Source organism: Colossoma macropomum, unplaced genomic scaffold, assembly GCF_904425465.1.
Source record: "Colossoma macropomum unplaced genomic scaffold, Colossoma_macropomum, whole genome shotgun sequence".
Lineage (NCBI taxonomy): Eukaryota > Metazoa > Chordata > Actinopteri > Characiformes > Serrasalmidae > Colossoma > Colossoma macropomum.
Genome location: NW_023494810.1, coordinates 11,827,152 through 11,843,424, shown reverse-complemented (window position 1 = coordinate 11,843,424; position 16,273 = coordinate 11,827,152). Strand labels below are relative to the sequence as shown.

At 37.8% G+C, this 16,273-nt stretch overlaps 1 protein-coding gene across 1 annotated transcript in view; it reads left to right on the top strand.

Annotated features, from left to right (window-relative positions):
* Nucleotides 1–16,273, top strand: part of pparg (peroxisome proliferator-activated receptor gamma) — a 55,889-nt gene that overhangs the window by 19,914 nt on the left and 19,702 nt on the right. Inside the window, exons 2-3 of the mRNA XM_036559639.1 lie at nucleotides 7,759–8,175; nucleotides 9,284–9,453. Of these exons, the coding sequence (XP_036415532.1) occupies nucleotides 7,761–8,175; nucleotides 9,284–9,453 (585 nt within the window). The 5' untranslated portion in view covers nucleotides 7,759–7,760. The remainder of the gene's footprint in view (nucleotides 1–7,758; nucleotides 8,176–9,283; nucleotides 9,454–16,273) is intronic.

Here is a 16,273-nt window from a genome sequence, read left to right as displayed (position 1 = left end):
TTTTTGCTTATCGCTCAGATTTCCACAGCCCAGTTTGAGTTACGCTTGGAAATGCACAGGACAAACTTTTGGACGGTCAGTTTGGCTGTTGCTGTGCAAATTTCAGACAACAAAGACTGGGAGAGTGAGTTTATGTTGTCTGCAAAAAAATTCACAAAAATAAATAATTCTGCATTGTCACTGTCTGGAAAATTGTGTTTGGTGTGCAAATGTGGTTTTAATGTTGATGTAATTCTGCTAGTAATCTCCCTGTTTTTATAAAATATCTGTAATCTGATCACTGCCTTTTTCTGTAACTGTAAGAGAATGGAGTTACCCAGTTTTTATATCCTGATCACGTAACATCGTTACATGTATTGCGTTACTAACTCTATGTACAAATATGAAGACTGTGTATGCACTGACACTACAGCACTAATTAAAACGTTCTCTTTTTTTTCTACTAACAACATGCAAAAAGGTTAGTTACTGTGAACAAAAAACCTCCGTTCTGGTGCCAGATTTATTTAGAACAGGTGACCAAAAGAGATAGTGCTCCATTTATAGTGCATTTGAAATATTGAAGACAGGACTGGGTCCTATACATTAATGGCCTTGGCCTTGTCTTGGTCTCACTGTCTTTTGGACTCGGTCTTGTCTCGTTCTCAGGATGAGGGGGGCTCTGAAAGTGTTCTCAGTCTCAGCAGAGTGCAATGTATCTGTCTGAGGTAACTGGAAGGGAAACTGTTTTTCTATCGTTATTGAATCCTTCAAACAGAGTAAAACAGTCTTTTCTCTACATTTAAATCTGTTTGCTGGGTCTAATTGATCTTTCCATGATAGATTAACTGGATATTATTTTGATCACTGCCTACAAAATTCAGACGTTCCCTGAGAGCAGAGTGGAATGTTATTAGTATTTTTTCATTTAATAGTAAAAAGGGATGGATGCTGTTTGTTCAGGTTTAGAGAAGAAGTTGCAACTTTGGGAATTTTGCTTCCAAAGGCTGCAATGCAAAGTTGGATTAAGATTATTATATGATAATAAATCATAATAATTTAGACTGTATTGTTTCATATTTCATTTTACGAAATATGTTTTTGTATATTCATACATGTACAATGAAGTATGAAAGAATTTCAGGTTTTTCCCCTTTTATTCTTTTTATTTTTATACTCTGAGGAATATAAAAAGGTTCTCAGTCACGTCTCAGACTAGACTACTACTTCAGCTTGGTCTTGACTCGTTGTGTTGTCGGTTAATCACGCGCATTCTGCCGCACTGAGAAAAGTGAGTCTGGTATGCATGTTTTACTGCATTATCGCTTAGAAATCCCACAAGGAAAGAGAAGTCGTCTCTTCGTGGGCTTATCAGCCAGCCGGACTGTGATGAATGCAAAGATGCCGTTGAATGTTGTCAGGCAGGTTCTTCTTGTGCACTCTGTGCTGATGATTGCCCCTCTCCAGGAGAGACGTCTTTCAAAAGGTAGCGTACTTTCTCAGCCCGTCAGATGCGAGCTTTTCCCAGCCACAGAATTATGCGACAGTAACAGGTTGGTAAGTAAATTTCTGGCTGTTTTTTTTTTTGAGAAATTCTCAAAAAGTGAGTTTACTACATGCATGCTGCCCGTCAAAAGTTTGGGCACAGATAGGTTTTCAGCATTTTTAAAGCAGATGAGCATGTTTTCTCTGTAGATTCGCAATAACTTGACATATTAAGGATTAACCAGGCCTATTTAGAGAAAAACTACTGTATATCACAGGTGTAAGTACTTGTGGCAATGCTCCCTAATGCCAAAGCTCCTGCACTCGTCAGCACTCAAACCTTTCAGGTATTTAAATCACCTTTGGGCCAAAAGAGTTTCAGTATGTGCTTTTAACAATATTTTGGAAATGAAAACTGCCAAATAATTATTTAGGAAAAATGTATGCAAAGTGTACGCTTAAAGTGTTAGCAAAAAGCTGTTTTTAATGCTAACAAAACCTGCTTTGCTGGTATTTTTCTTACTTTTCTTACTTATTGAAAGGTTCCATCAAGAAAATTCAAACGTCACCAGAACACAGGGTGTCCCCAAACTTTTAACAGGCAGCGTCGTTCCAGGGGAACATACTGAGTCAGAATTGTTCACATTGGTGGTGATAGGAACCAGACGTCTACCTCTGAAAGCTCCCTCACAGATAGTTATTACATGAAATGGTTCTGAATACACTGATGCCTGAGACATTGTTCTATGATTTCATCTTTCTTTAGAAGGTTTTGGCTTAAAGTGTGTATGGTTTTAAAAACATTCATGGCAGAGAGGTTGTGAGGCAAAATAGTCCCCAAAGAAAACGTGTTTATTTAGTTTTGTTACTATTTTACCATCATCAACATTACATATGAAAACTCAGAAGACACATGTAGGTTCACTGTAAATACAATGTCTACATTTGTGTTGTAGTCATGGAGACCCCTGGTTCCTATTTCCACCACTGTAAAGATATCTGGGTCTCCACAATCAACCATTTCACATCAAAACACTGAATGACTGTTTACATCTCAACAATTGAATTATGCGAACATTTTGAAAAATGGGTGGAGTTCCCCTTCATAGTGCCTAAAGTGGCAAGCAAATGCTTTAGGGCTGAAATATTTTTACTTTTTATACGAGTTTGGATAATAATGCGAGATGAAACTATACATGAAAACATTTATTTTCTCACTATTTCGCCTTGGCTTGACCATTGCTGCTCTTAGGAAATATCAATGGAAAACATTATGTTCTTGTTGCAATACTGTCCCTGTGGAAAGGATTTCACATCGCTCTCTGCAAGAAACACTTTTCCTTAACTTTCTCACATGAACAGAATTAGAGCTCTTCTCAAAATTCTGCCCAGGAGTGGAACAGAAAATCTCCTCTAGGTTCTCGCCCTAATTTGAAAGACAACTCACCCTAAAGCGCAGTTTAAAAAGAGATAAGATCAAGCATGAGAACAACGTCATTTACTAACAGCCTGTTGGAACCACCTTAAAAATAACAAGATGGATTATCATGCGCAATCACAGAAGTATGAATTACTGCACAAATCTATGTAAAGAAGAAAAAAAACAGAAAAGCGTTGTGTAAAGCCGTCCACCTGTACATCTGTGTACACTGCAAGATCAGACTTGACAGGGACAGTCGCTGCATGGCCATTAAGGGATGGTCCACATGGCATTTGTTGTCTTTTGTTCATACGCATTGCATTGACTTTGATCATTTGTCATGTTTTGTTAGGTTGGCTTTATACGTCAGGTCGGCGCAAACACAGTCTGCTCCAATAAGCTGTGAGAGAACATGAGAAACCTTGATGTGGATCTCCCACTGTATCGCTTCAGATGCTCTGCATCATCACATAGAGATGAAAGGACTAGTTTAGTATCGTAAATTGACCAGAATGTTACCAAATTAAGTTAATGGGCCTTATTCACCGATATACACCAATAGGTTTATTCTAAAATGTGTTCTTGAGAAGGGTCCTAAGAGAAAGTCTACGTCAGATTGATGACACGTTCTTATACTGCAGAATTATTCACACCTTTGTGCTCTTGAGTGTGTGTAGATTCTGTTTATACCTAAGAACAAATACCTAAGAAGTGGGTTTTATGAAGAAATTTCCTCTTAGGAACGGTTGGTAAATGAGGCCCAATGTTTTTACCAGGGGTGGGAAATATGATGAAATGTTATTGTGTTAAATTATGTACACTTTTCTGAGATCGTCAGTTAGTTTCAGAGCACTGAACAACTGCATGTGTCTTAAAAACAGTGGTTAAAGGCTACTGGATGCATTGTGCTTGCAGCGTCACGTACCAGCTAATACGAATATATAGTTCAGCTATACCACATAGAATGTGTCGCAGTAAAAATGCCAGTGAACATCAAGTTCATGTTTCTTTTACTTTCATTTAAATAGAAAAAACGTTGAACATTTTTATCACCTAGCTTTTAGTTGGAAGTGGTTGAGCATAGATGCTGAATGTTAGCAGTGGTGCATTAACCCTCTGTGGTCGAGTTTTCTCGATTTGTGCCTAACTTCTTAAATTCTCCTTTAAAGGCTCTACATGTAACATCATGCTCATATGTTTTGTATCAAAATGCTTCGTTATCTTCATCACTACTTTCCAAAACCACTGCAGCAACTTCAGCTGCTGTAAATTCTCTGCAGGCCATTTCGCATGTGTCTCCGATGTGGACTTAATGAAGAATGAAGGGTTTCTGGCGTGATGGGTCAGTCCTTAGTGATCTCCTGAGTGTCCATTGGTCAGTTTCACACAGAATGTAGACGGACACACGAATCCACCAGTTCCACACGGTGAGAGGTAGATGACGTGTATCTCTCCCCCTCTTCATAGGCTCATAACTCCGCATGTGAGTCACGTACGATCTCATGATAAGACGGAATGAAAAGGGCGACTCTACAGATTCAGGAGAAGTTTGAACCATTTTTTTGTGCTGCATTGTCACAAAGATAGAGACACATATATAGTACCATTGAGTTGATGCGCTTTTGGTTTAGAATTTTTGGACACTTGTTCAGGGAAGTCTGTCCACTTAGCAACCATCTTGACAATGCCACCAGGCACTTATTTCCAGCCTTATGAGACCAGGCTCCTGTCTTTTTGAATGGAAAGAGACTTAAAAATCTCAAACCTGAAAGCCAAATTTCCATTTCAAAAACATCAAATCACTGACAAAATCACCCTACACAAGTCCCCTAAAACATTTTTTAGCATTTTGCTCAAATAGCGCATTGGCTCAGATTCTTGGGGTTTTCTTGCAACTGTTCTTGCGCAGATCTGCACAGCTGAGGGTGGCTTTTCCCGCTTGCGACATTACTGGTCTGTATCACTCATCTGATTTCCCTCAGCTATTTTTGAAAAATAAAACATTTTGAAATGTATTTCTCTGGGTGATGCTAAATTTTAGTGCAACACCAGTGCTGACACCTTTAAAAGGTAAACCCCAGCACTATGTTTTCACTTCTTCTTAACTAGATATCCGTTTGTGAACAGATAATCGAATATTAAAATTAGTCAAAATGGACACCCACCCCCCCTTACTCACTCTCAAATGACTGGGCATTTTTTCTAAAGAGCTTCTAGTGTTTGTGATTTTGGGGTAAATTTTGTTACAGAGACATTGAAGAAGTTCCATTGGAGACAAACCAAACTGTGTAGTGTATAATTACAGCTCTGTAGAATCAAGACAGTTTTACCACATAAAATATTAAAAATCAAATCAGCACTGTCTTAGAATTGAACGTCTTTATGGTTAGACCATACTTGTCACACGATAGGCCCGTGGTTTCAATCAGAATGTGATGACGTTAGACATTATCCAAAAAAAAGCAGAGGAGTGGAGGGAGGATATGTCTCACCAAACCAAAATGTCTGACCCTAATATCTTCCTCATCTTTCCAACTGGAGCAAAAGTGCACTCTCAAGCAACATGTTTACCACATTTCAGAGTGAAAACGTTAGGGACAGAAAGTCGTGGCTTTGCTAAGAATAGAAAATCTTTTGCTGCCCTGCGTTTCCAGAAAGCATCCGATGAAATGTGCGTCTTCTCCCACGTGTTCCGAAACAATTGGTAGTGGCAGTTGGTTTTAAGGAGATTCCATTCATTCGTTCACATTCCATTCAGGTAAGAAGGGAAAAAATAAGTCATTGACTAGAGGATGTTTGTAGCCTATGGGTATTTTTGGAAAGTCACTGGGCACCATTTCAACTATTTATTAGCTATTTTTGGAATGTATAGTGGGCACACTTTGAGCCCAATTTGACACCCGTACTTGTTCTCATCAGCCTTTACACACAAACACCCCCTTATTAGACTCACAATACACTTAAAATAAACTCCCATGGAGGTAAAATTAAACACAGGAGGAAGCTTTCAGAAACTCTTTGCTAATCCCTGATGGAAAAAAACACATTTCCAGTGTTCTGGTTATAAAAGCATTCTTTACACAACCAGTGGCCTTGATTATGTAAAGTCTTGCTGTCCGTCTGCAGGTCGAAATGGTGAGAGTTGGGGCAATAAACTGATCGTGAGTTCATTGATGTGCTCGCCAGGTCACGCTTTAGTTTATCATAAACCACAAGCTCCTTACTGAGGACACTGTGGGGTTATATCCTATATTTCGAAGACTGTCCTATGATTTATGAACACAACATATTTCTGTATAGTTTATATAGATATTATTGAAATTATACCACACAGGCTATATGTAACTCAAAAGTGTATAAGTACACTAGGAAGTGTAAACACAAGCTTCAACAGCTAAATATCAGTATTTATAACATTTTTACAGTATTTAGTGTGTCCATTCTTTTCAGGAGACTCACTTTAAGTTCCTCAAAGAAATCTGCAGACACACCTCCAAAGTTCAGTCTTAGAAGCTGGTTGATCATTTTTTAAAGTAATCTAACACATTCAGTGATGTTGAGATCTGGACTCTGGGGTGGTCAGTCCATTGTTCAGCTTCTTTGTTTGATGTGTCTGTCTCCTTTTCTCAGTGAGGCTTCCTGACAGCTGCACATCCTTTCAGACCCACAGCGCTGAGTTGTCTTCTCACAGTGGAAGGACAGACAGAAACACCTGTGGACGTTTTCAGATCAGAAACAGCTTTTTTTCTTGTCTCTGAAAGATGAAAGCTTCAAGTGCTGTTTATCTGATGGGGACAGTTTTGGTGGTCTACCTCATGAAAACAACTGCAGAGCATGAGCACAACTACAGGACTCAGGAGGGCAACTGTGAAGTGTAGAAACCCCAAAATGCTGTTCATGTTTGGTCTTTATGAGCTAATGAGTAGAGGCTGACAGACTTTATTAGCCAGTGAACTTGTAGATGCATAGTAGTGATAGGCCGTTTTCTTTAAAAATACATTTAATTTTAATTGAAATAACAGCCTAAAATTACTTTTGGTCAAACCCACTGTGTTTTTTTTTACTTTGTGTAATATAAAAATCCAAAAAATGAAAGATGGCCTTGGTAATAGGTAGTGTCAAAGTATAATCCTCTTTAAACCTCTATGTGGACCCACTCATTGTATTAAATAAATAATACATATTAGGTTTAGTAACTGGATATTAATCCTGTACTTTAAGGGGTTCATAAAAAGAAGAACCTGTCCTTTGCTTTCTGTTAATAATCTTGCCAGTAATTTGCTTGGTTTAAAAGCCGTGATCATGTTGAAAGTGGTTTTCACACTTAAGACAAGTTCTGCTTACTCGCAGCTTCTGATTTTAGAGCTGGTATTCAAATGATGTTGTTTCAGTCTCGCACTTTGTCTGTTTTCGAAGAATAATCACAGGTTAAAAAGTTTTGCTGGGTTAGAGCACTCGCATGGCAACTCTTGGGCCTGCTGTTTTCATGGCCAAAAAGGCCACCTGGGAGAGAAAAAATGATGTTAAGCAATTTCATGCTGTTCTCTGGCTTGTGTTTGTTGGTGAATGCTGACTGCTCAATGCTAAATTAGCCAGTCATTTGATATATAGTGAGCTATCTTGAAAGAACTGTGGGAAGTTGCTTAGAATTGTATTTTCTTATCTCTCTAGCTTTTTTAGCATATTTTGGCATCAGCTAGATTTCATGTTGCTCATACGGTAGCTCCACTGACAGTCCTATAAGAAACAGGAGATGACTGAGACCCACATAGACTGCAGGGTCAGGCACAGCCAGTACCATTCCACTGGGTACAATTGCAACAACGAATTGCCTTTCGCCTGGTTCTAATGCTGTGTCTCTCTCTCTCTGGCAGCTATGGTGGACACACAGACGTTCTCCTGGCCCATGGGATTCGGCCTAAGCACTCTGGACCTGGAGGAACTTGACGACAGCTCACACTCTTTAGACATGAAGCCTTTCTCCACACTGGACTACGCAACAATCTCTGGCGTTGAGTACGAACCCAGCCCGCCCCAGAGCGAAATGACACACATGATGGACCTGACACACATGTACAGCTACAGAGCCCACGAGACCAACTACAGAGCCCAGGAGAGCAACTACAGAGCACATGAGAACAACTATAGAACCCAGGAGAACAGCTATAGAACCCAGGAGAACAGCTATAGAACCCAGGAGAACTGCTATAGGGCCCAGGAGAACAACTATAGAGCGCAGGAGCACAACTACAGAACTCAGGAGAGCAACTACAGAGTGCAAGAACCCCAAAGTATGCATTTCGCTTATTCAAACACAGTTACAAACAAAATGCTAATGTTACTAACAGTGCATTAAAGTGGTTATGCAGATCATGGTGATTAATGGTACTACCTTCCATTCATTCTTAGCCATGTTAGCTTATTTCAAAAGAGATGGCAAAGATCCAGTACTAGGCTTCGGTACAGGCTGAAATCAGTAGAAAATAGTCGATTGGATATTGGAAGAAAAAAAGTAATTAATCTGATCCAGTTCAATCACAAATCTAGCCTGATATTGCAAAATTGCTCATAGCGCTATAAAAAACATAAAATGAAGAGGTCATGTGATAACAGTGGCAACATAACCCAGTATTAACATGACTGCAACGAGGCGCGAGAAGAAAAGTTCATTTTAACCATTTTCCAGTAAGTTTATGAAGTTATTTATATGTAATCATGCACTAGTTTTAGACGGACATCTTAACTTTAGTACTTCAATTAAAAATGTAAAAGCTATATGCAAGAGTTTGGGCGCCCCTGGCCAAATGACATATTTTAGTTGATTTTCTAAGTGAAAATAAGTGAACACGTCCTCTACAGAGAGCACACTTCTGCGCATTTTAATGCACAGTATTTTGGTGAAAAAAATAATATATGAATTGTGGCCTGTTCATAAGTTATGGAACATTTTATATATTAAGTAAGTTAAACTCAGCAAATAAATAGAAATTGTGCATCAAAATTTGCAGAAAAATGTCATATTTAAGTTGGTTCCCTGTAAAGGGTGTGCTCACTTACTTTCACTTAGAAAATCAACAAAGTGTGCCATTTGACAGTGTTTAAGCGTTTGCATACGACTATGGATCCTCTTAAAGCTTTTTAAGGAAAAATATAGGATTAGTGTTGGACAGTCCCTCTTCTTTCAGTCAAAAGAAATTCAATATATAATTACATCTGAATAATATAGAAAAAGCAAAAGTCAGAACTCTCAGCCTTTAAAAGTTAATGCATAACAATTTTTTAGCATGTAGTCAACCATTTATTTCCACTTTTTAAGCAATACCAAGCTGCTGGTCGCATTTTAAGTGAGAAGGTGAAACATTAATTCTTAATGCTTTCTGTTACTTTCATTTCATTCAGGTTCAATTAAACTTGAGCCAGAGTCTCCTCCACAGTACGCAGAAAATAGCATGTCATTCTCTAAACTGCACGAAGACCCCTCCACCTCCGCTTTAAACATCGAGTGCCGAGTGTGCGGGGACAAGGCCTCTGGCTTCCACTACGGTGTCCATGCCTGCGAAGGTTGCAAGGTACAGTTAAATACCACTTCCTGAAATATCACTTGTCTTTATGCTGGCAAGAAACAAGCACGCTTCCTTATAAATGCTGCATGCCTAAAATTAAAAATTTGTTATCCAATGTGAAATGTTAAAAATGTGTTTTCAGTGTGAAAAAACCTCATATATGACTTTTGTGTTAGGGGACGTATCCCTTGCTCTGAACATGGCATTGCCAACTCAAAATTTTGAAGTTGGGCTATCAGAAAAGGTAAAAGCTAGTCTGTAGAAACGGCTGCCTCTAATTAAAATTTTTATAAATAAAAAGCATAAAGCTTACCACACTATTGTGGTTCAACAGTTGTCTGATTAATCAGATTGCTTAAAGTTTTTACAGTATTTACTTAGAACTTTTAATAAATTCAAAATAAAGGGAATATACTTTTGGAAACATCCACTCTCGTCCTACTCGGACAGCGTACAACTTTCCCACACTCAGCCGTCACTGGTTGTATCCACAGTCCAAACTGTGCAGTCCCATGCATGTGCAATCTACATAAAATGGCCAGCACAGATTATATGTAGAAGAAATTTACTGTGCAATTTAAATTATTGGCTTAGAATGTATAATTATTGGAAATCTTTTCATTAAGTCGCTAATGCTGATTTTATACTGTAACACTGTAATGCATCACACTGCTTACAGGAAAAGGAAATTACTTGCGATTAAAAAAAATGGTCGCAGATAGGGTTATAAATAGTATAAATACTAAATACTAAGGCCTGTTATTCATTAACTACACAGACTTCAGTGCAGACTAATGGAGCTGTTCTTAGGTTGTAGAAGTGTGTAATGCAACTTGCGGCTTGGTAAGGGGTTAATCGCCTCTTCATTTGTAGTTGGTCTCATTTTCACAGACTTACTTAAGACAAGATTTAATCTGTTTATAAAGTAGTGTATTTTGTTGTAGCTTAATAAGTGGACAAAATAAGCCTAATCAAACTGTATTTATTACTTTCAGTAATTCAGTAGCATTATTTTCATCATGTGAACATGAACATGAAATGAAAATTATGTGATTTTTCGTAGAGTGAACCAGTTATCATCACTGATGTTCAGTGGGGATGTCAGTAATGCGAAATCACATTACTGTAATGCGTTACCACTAAGACTGGTCAGCGCACAAACCTCATTTAGGCCAAAAAAAATCAGAAAGAGTTTGAATATGTGGTTGGAAATTTTGTATTTTGGGAATATTCAACCGGCTCTCCATACCAATGAACATGAAGCTGAGTGTTGAAGCTAAGTGCACCCAAAGGATTAGCACAGAGCTGCTTTAAGTTCAGACAACATTAGTTGTTCATTTTCAACGTTAACTGAAAAGTAACAGTGGGAAATTTTCAAAGGTTGCTGCTTGTTTTTACCAGGCAGTTTAACTGACTTTGCACATGACTTTACAACATTTATAATCATGTAGTGGTTTAGTTTTTATTTGGTATTTTAAGAAGAAAGAAAACTGAAGCTAAGTCTCATATCAAGGTAATTTTAATACTGCATGCCCTATAAAGAGAAGACTCAAGCATCTAACCACACACGAGCACTGAATGCCCAAACACACACAAACTCCTTCCCGTCATTCAGATAAATTAAGCAGAGGTTTCAGTTCGCACCCAGACATGTAGATGAGGTCAAAAGGTATCTGGCTATCTTTCCTCTGTCTGTCACATGAACCACAAAACCCCATACAAGTTTCCACACAAAGAAATATGTATGGGCAGAAAGATGTGTCTGAATAAGAATAATCATGTGAGTGGGCGACCCAGACTTGTCAGATATATTTCCATCCCACATACTCTAGACATGGTGCTTCTCGAAGTAAGTGGGTAGGTGGGTGGGTGGGTGGTTTTTCATGATACACCTTGGAGGAATAGTTCTGCGAAAAATCAAATTCATACTATTTTCCCCTCACCTCAAATGTAGTCCAGCAGCCGAGATGTGTTTGGTGTCTGAAATTAAAGCTTCATCAGCTTTAGCACTGGAGATACTAGGCTAATGACAAGGCGGAAGCAACAGTTGGCATTTTGCTAACTGAGAGCTTAAATCATGAAATACTTGTCTTAAGCTGAGTGATCTCAAATGTAAACATACTTTTGTTCATGTTTTGTAGTGTAGATTTTGATTTTTCAGTGTCAGTTGGACATCACGCCTTCAGTGTTTCCCACAATTTCACTGTCATTCTTGTGCAAAAGTTTGAAGTAGCAAACTTAGATATTTTGCATTTTTCTGTGCATATTTTCTGTTTATTTGCTTAACAACTTAACAAAATGGAAAAAACAGTAAATCATAAATTATAAAATGTGCCGTAACTTTTGCACAGGCCACATTTTATGTTTTTTCTTCCCCCAATATGTTAAATTCAGCAAATAAACAGTAATTGCACATTAAAATGTGCAGAAGTATGTTCTCTGTAGAGGATGTGGTAAGTTATTCTCACTTAGGAAATCAGTCATTTGCCCAGGGGAGCGCAATGTATGTATGTATGTGTGGGTGATGTATAATGATAAAGTACAGTAACGTAAAAATGTGACCAAGTGGCTATGATAGGCAGCAAGTGAGAAAAATGAGCACTTAGACTAGCCAACACATTACAGTCATTTTACCACAGTTGAGGGTTTTTAAAATGTTAGCTCACTCGCTAGTAGTTGGTCAGGCCCAGCTAAAGAGAGTTCAGTTGCGTGAGGCAGGACTGTTGAAAGGAGCAGCTGACGAAAAACCTGCCCTCATTAGGATTGATTGTTCAGACACAAAAGAGCAAAAATCCCTCAATTGAAATTAGTAACATTGTTTTTTTATTTATTTGGAAATCAATAGTACATCATCCAGGAGCTCACACTATAAAGGCCCAGTCACACTTGCATTTGGCAGCACATTTTTGCACACAAAATTACATTCATTACATTGGAAGCAGTTTAATGTTTGAAATTTCATATCCAGTTCAACGTTGGTGAACTTTGACATGCGGATTTGCATCTTCAAACACTAAGTCTACTGCACTGGCTGCATGGACCTCTGAAGGGACAGCTGTCTCTATGCTGACCAAATGCACAGAACCAAAATATGGCTAGTTTTAGCAGTGTCTAAGCACAAACCTTTTTACATTTCTTACTCACTGGCTAAAAATGAACTCATGAAAGAGAGTCTGCATGATACACAGTCAGTTAGGAGACTGTATTATTATCTTTACTTTTAATGTTTTGCTGTTTTTGGTAGAGGAGTTAGCCGGATTAACTGCTATGTTAGCTCCTTAGCTAACTGCAACTGCACACAACCACACTAGTAACATATCATCGCAGTTTAAAAGCAGTCTCCATTTTTGTCATTTTGTTTTTTACATCATGTCCTTTACGTTGTGCGAAATTGTGACCAATAGAAAAGATGGACCAATAGAATTGCTCCAAAATGACTCCAAAACCCCAAATATTAGAAAACAACTTGCATTAAAAGTTAAGACATTTTGCCCTCTCCTGTAAAGTTGCTATTTCTTTGCACAGCAACTTTTTTTGCTGCGGATCAGTGTACCATGTACTGTAGCGAGTATAAAGTTATCTAATATAATTACGTTCACTTCTGTGTTTTACTGTTTAGCTCCTTGGCTAACTGCAGCTGCACACAGGTCACCCCGCTGCTGCTGACCACGTCAGTTATCTATGCTTTATTTGCTGTAAATCAGTGTGCAGTACTGTATTTATGTGAATATAACTATTGTCTATAAATGTGTTCATGTTTGTGTCGTTACCCTTTCTGGTTAGCGAGTTAGCTAGCTTGCTAACTGCATCAACGCAGAGGATTTTTATCTTTGCCAGTCTTCCATGGTTTCATTAAAAGTGTTTGACTTGAATAAATGAGTTAAATTTGCTGATAGACATTAGGTTGAACCGAAGAAGTGTATAGATTAAAGCTTAACAGATTAACAAAATAAGTTACAGCAGCCGTAAAAAAACGCCTCTGTGATCTTGTAATTGGATGATCTTGGAAAAATGCAAAAACACCCATTCCCTGGTGAGGAAACTTTTTCCCAGAACTGAATGATTGAATTGAATATGAATGGAATGTTTCTATTGATACTACAAACTGCACCCGAATCTGAAAGATCCGGCTCGTTTCTGTCACGTCAAATAACAATGCCTGAAGTTAAGTTCAGCCAAGAAGGTTAATACATGAATTGTTCTAAAATACAAAAGCCATTTTTGGGTGGAGAGTTAATGTTAGCCCCCAACATCCTATTTCTATTTATAGTCCAAAATACTTCTAAAATTAACCATAAAGTGGTGGTGGGGTACAGAAAGTACATGGAAAACATCCTCTCAGTTTTGTTGTCCTTCTTCCGTTCATGTATGTCACTGCAAGTCAAAATCAAAAGGTGTGTTGAGCCAGTACACAGTCATGTACAAACCTAACCTCAGTTGAAAAATCTTCAAAAAGTATAGATTTGTGGCTGCAGTCTTAACTCATTTTCTAGTTTCTTTAGTGTGGGTATCAGTGGCACCTGATAAGCCAATCAGAGATCACCTGCTGTGGTGTGAATTTAGAATATTGACTGGAAACTAATCCTTTACTGTTTATTTACTGGCCAACTACTGTTCTTTTTTTGCTGATATACAGCATGAATAATCTGTGGAGACATCTGGTTTTATTAATGACTATATTAAGATCAGCATTCTGGCCAAAGTCCAATCTAAGCAATACTGTTGTGTCCTAATGGTGTATTATATAGATAAGCCTTGCCTATCATGAAGCTTTGGGTTATCTTTGGGTGAATAATGACTTTGCAGTTGACTTAGGTGCTGTAACCAAATGTGTACTGAGCGCTAAGCTCGGCTTGTGGGTTTAAACCAAATGCAAAATTATAGTTGGCCGTGACGAGAATGAGTGGTAGTGCTCTGATAAATCTTGGTTCTCGTTTTAATAGCTCTAGACAGATAGAACAACATTTTTGAGGAACTTCTTTGTGTGTTGAATGTGAAGTTTCATTAACAAGTCTGATAACCGTCTCGCCAGTTACATTTAGCAAAGTGGCAGAGTGCTAAAAAGACATGCATATGGTGTACAGATTCTATAAGGGCTGTCACAATTACTCGATTAAAAAGAAAATTGGATATTGATTAAAACCTGCATTATTGATAAAGTTATCTTTTTGCATTATGATAATACACATAAATAAGTTATCCTATGTTAGAGTTTTTTGGCACATATGCCTAGTATTTTTGCCTTTTAAAAGGTTTTCTAGTATATCTTATTTCCATTTAAGTATTTTGGAATCTTTGGAAAGCTGTGCATGGTTGATTACGGTTTGTCCTTTTTTATTGTATGAAAGTCACTTGATTAATCTTTAAAATACATATGCTCCTTAACACAACACATTCTGTCTCAAATTAGACACATCAGTGTGTTCAGCTCATTTTGTGTTACTTTTAACACAAAACAAGAAAGTGTTAAAACAGCTAACACAAGTGCGCGTGTTGTTATTTTATCTGTTATCTGTTATATTATCTGTTGTATTACCTGTTTTTGGGGGTCCTTGGGGAAGCACTATTGTATTGCCACTGGGAACGGACTGGGAGGTGATTTTCTCTCATTCGCCCAGTAGAGGTGGGCGACATCGCATAAATAGTATATCATGATATGTATCATGATTATTTGAAACAAAATCCACAATTAGTGTCACATTTTAAAACTGCTGTCAAAAATTACAGTGAATAAAATGATGATTATTCAGCATTTTACATACCACTGTGCACTAAACCCACTTAAACAGGACTAATTATACTTTCTGTTAGATGAAACATGCAGTTGGTCAATGCTCTTTAAGTACTGATCATATGAACAACATGCTCATTGAAATGAAATGGTGTCCTACATGATAACAAAATATCATCATATAACCCACCCCTGTCATACAGTTACATACTTGTAAAAGCTACTGGTTTAACTGAGTCATTTATATGCTCCCCCGAACATATGTAGGTGCTTGGAAACTCTTCATAGAGTCTTTTTGCCCTTGTGGATAGTGTTGCTGTTCTAAAAAAAAAAAGGGTAAATTAATGCAGAACAAAAAGGCCAGAATAAATACATACTGGTTCCACATATATGAGAAGCTGTTTTCAGTAAACCACCTGGTATCTCTGAAGTGGTAACTTTGTAGGAGAAGGATGAAAACAAGCTTAACGCCTGCAAATGTAGCTCAAGCAAACATAGCTTTGCTTATTTTAGAATTTCACTTGGTCCGCTCATCATGAAATGCTCATGCAAAGTGCAGCTGGCATTTTCAAATGGCGATTTCTCATGGCAGTATATCGCTGCTCTCGGAAGAAAACCTTTTATCTCCATTTTTGGTGTTTTTCGGTTTTTGACATGATTTGAAAATTCCTTTTGTCCTTTATATTGTGTGCAAATATTGTGATGAATGGACCAAAAGAAATGGCCCAAAATTGCTTGAAAAAAGTCTGGTTCCATTGACTTGCGTTAAAAGTAAAGTACGTTTTTCCTTCTCCTGTAAAGTTATCATTTTGGAGATACGAGGTTTTGTTCCAACAGCACCAATATTCTACCGCAGAACTTTAGAGAGAATCATTCACAGTGGTGGTAAGAGGAACCAGGGGTCTGAAAGATTTAATGCTGCTTAAAGCTACATCACAAAAAAGTTTTTACATTAAAAAAGGTTATGAATATGCTGCATAATGCCTGAAACGTTGTTTTTAAAATCATCAGCATTAAATATAAAAACTCAGAATACACATGTAGGTTCACTAGTGGTATTTGTGTAGACATCGCAACCTTTAAGTTTGATGTCTT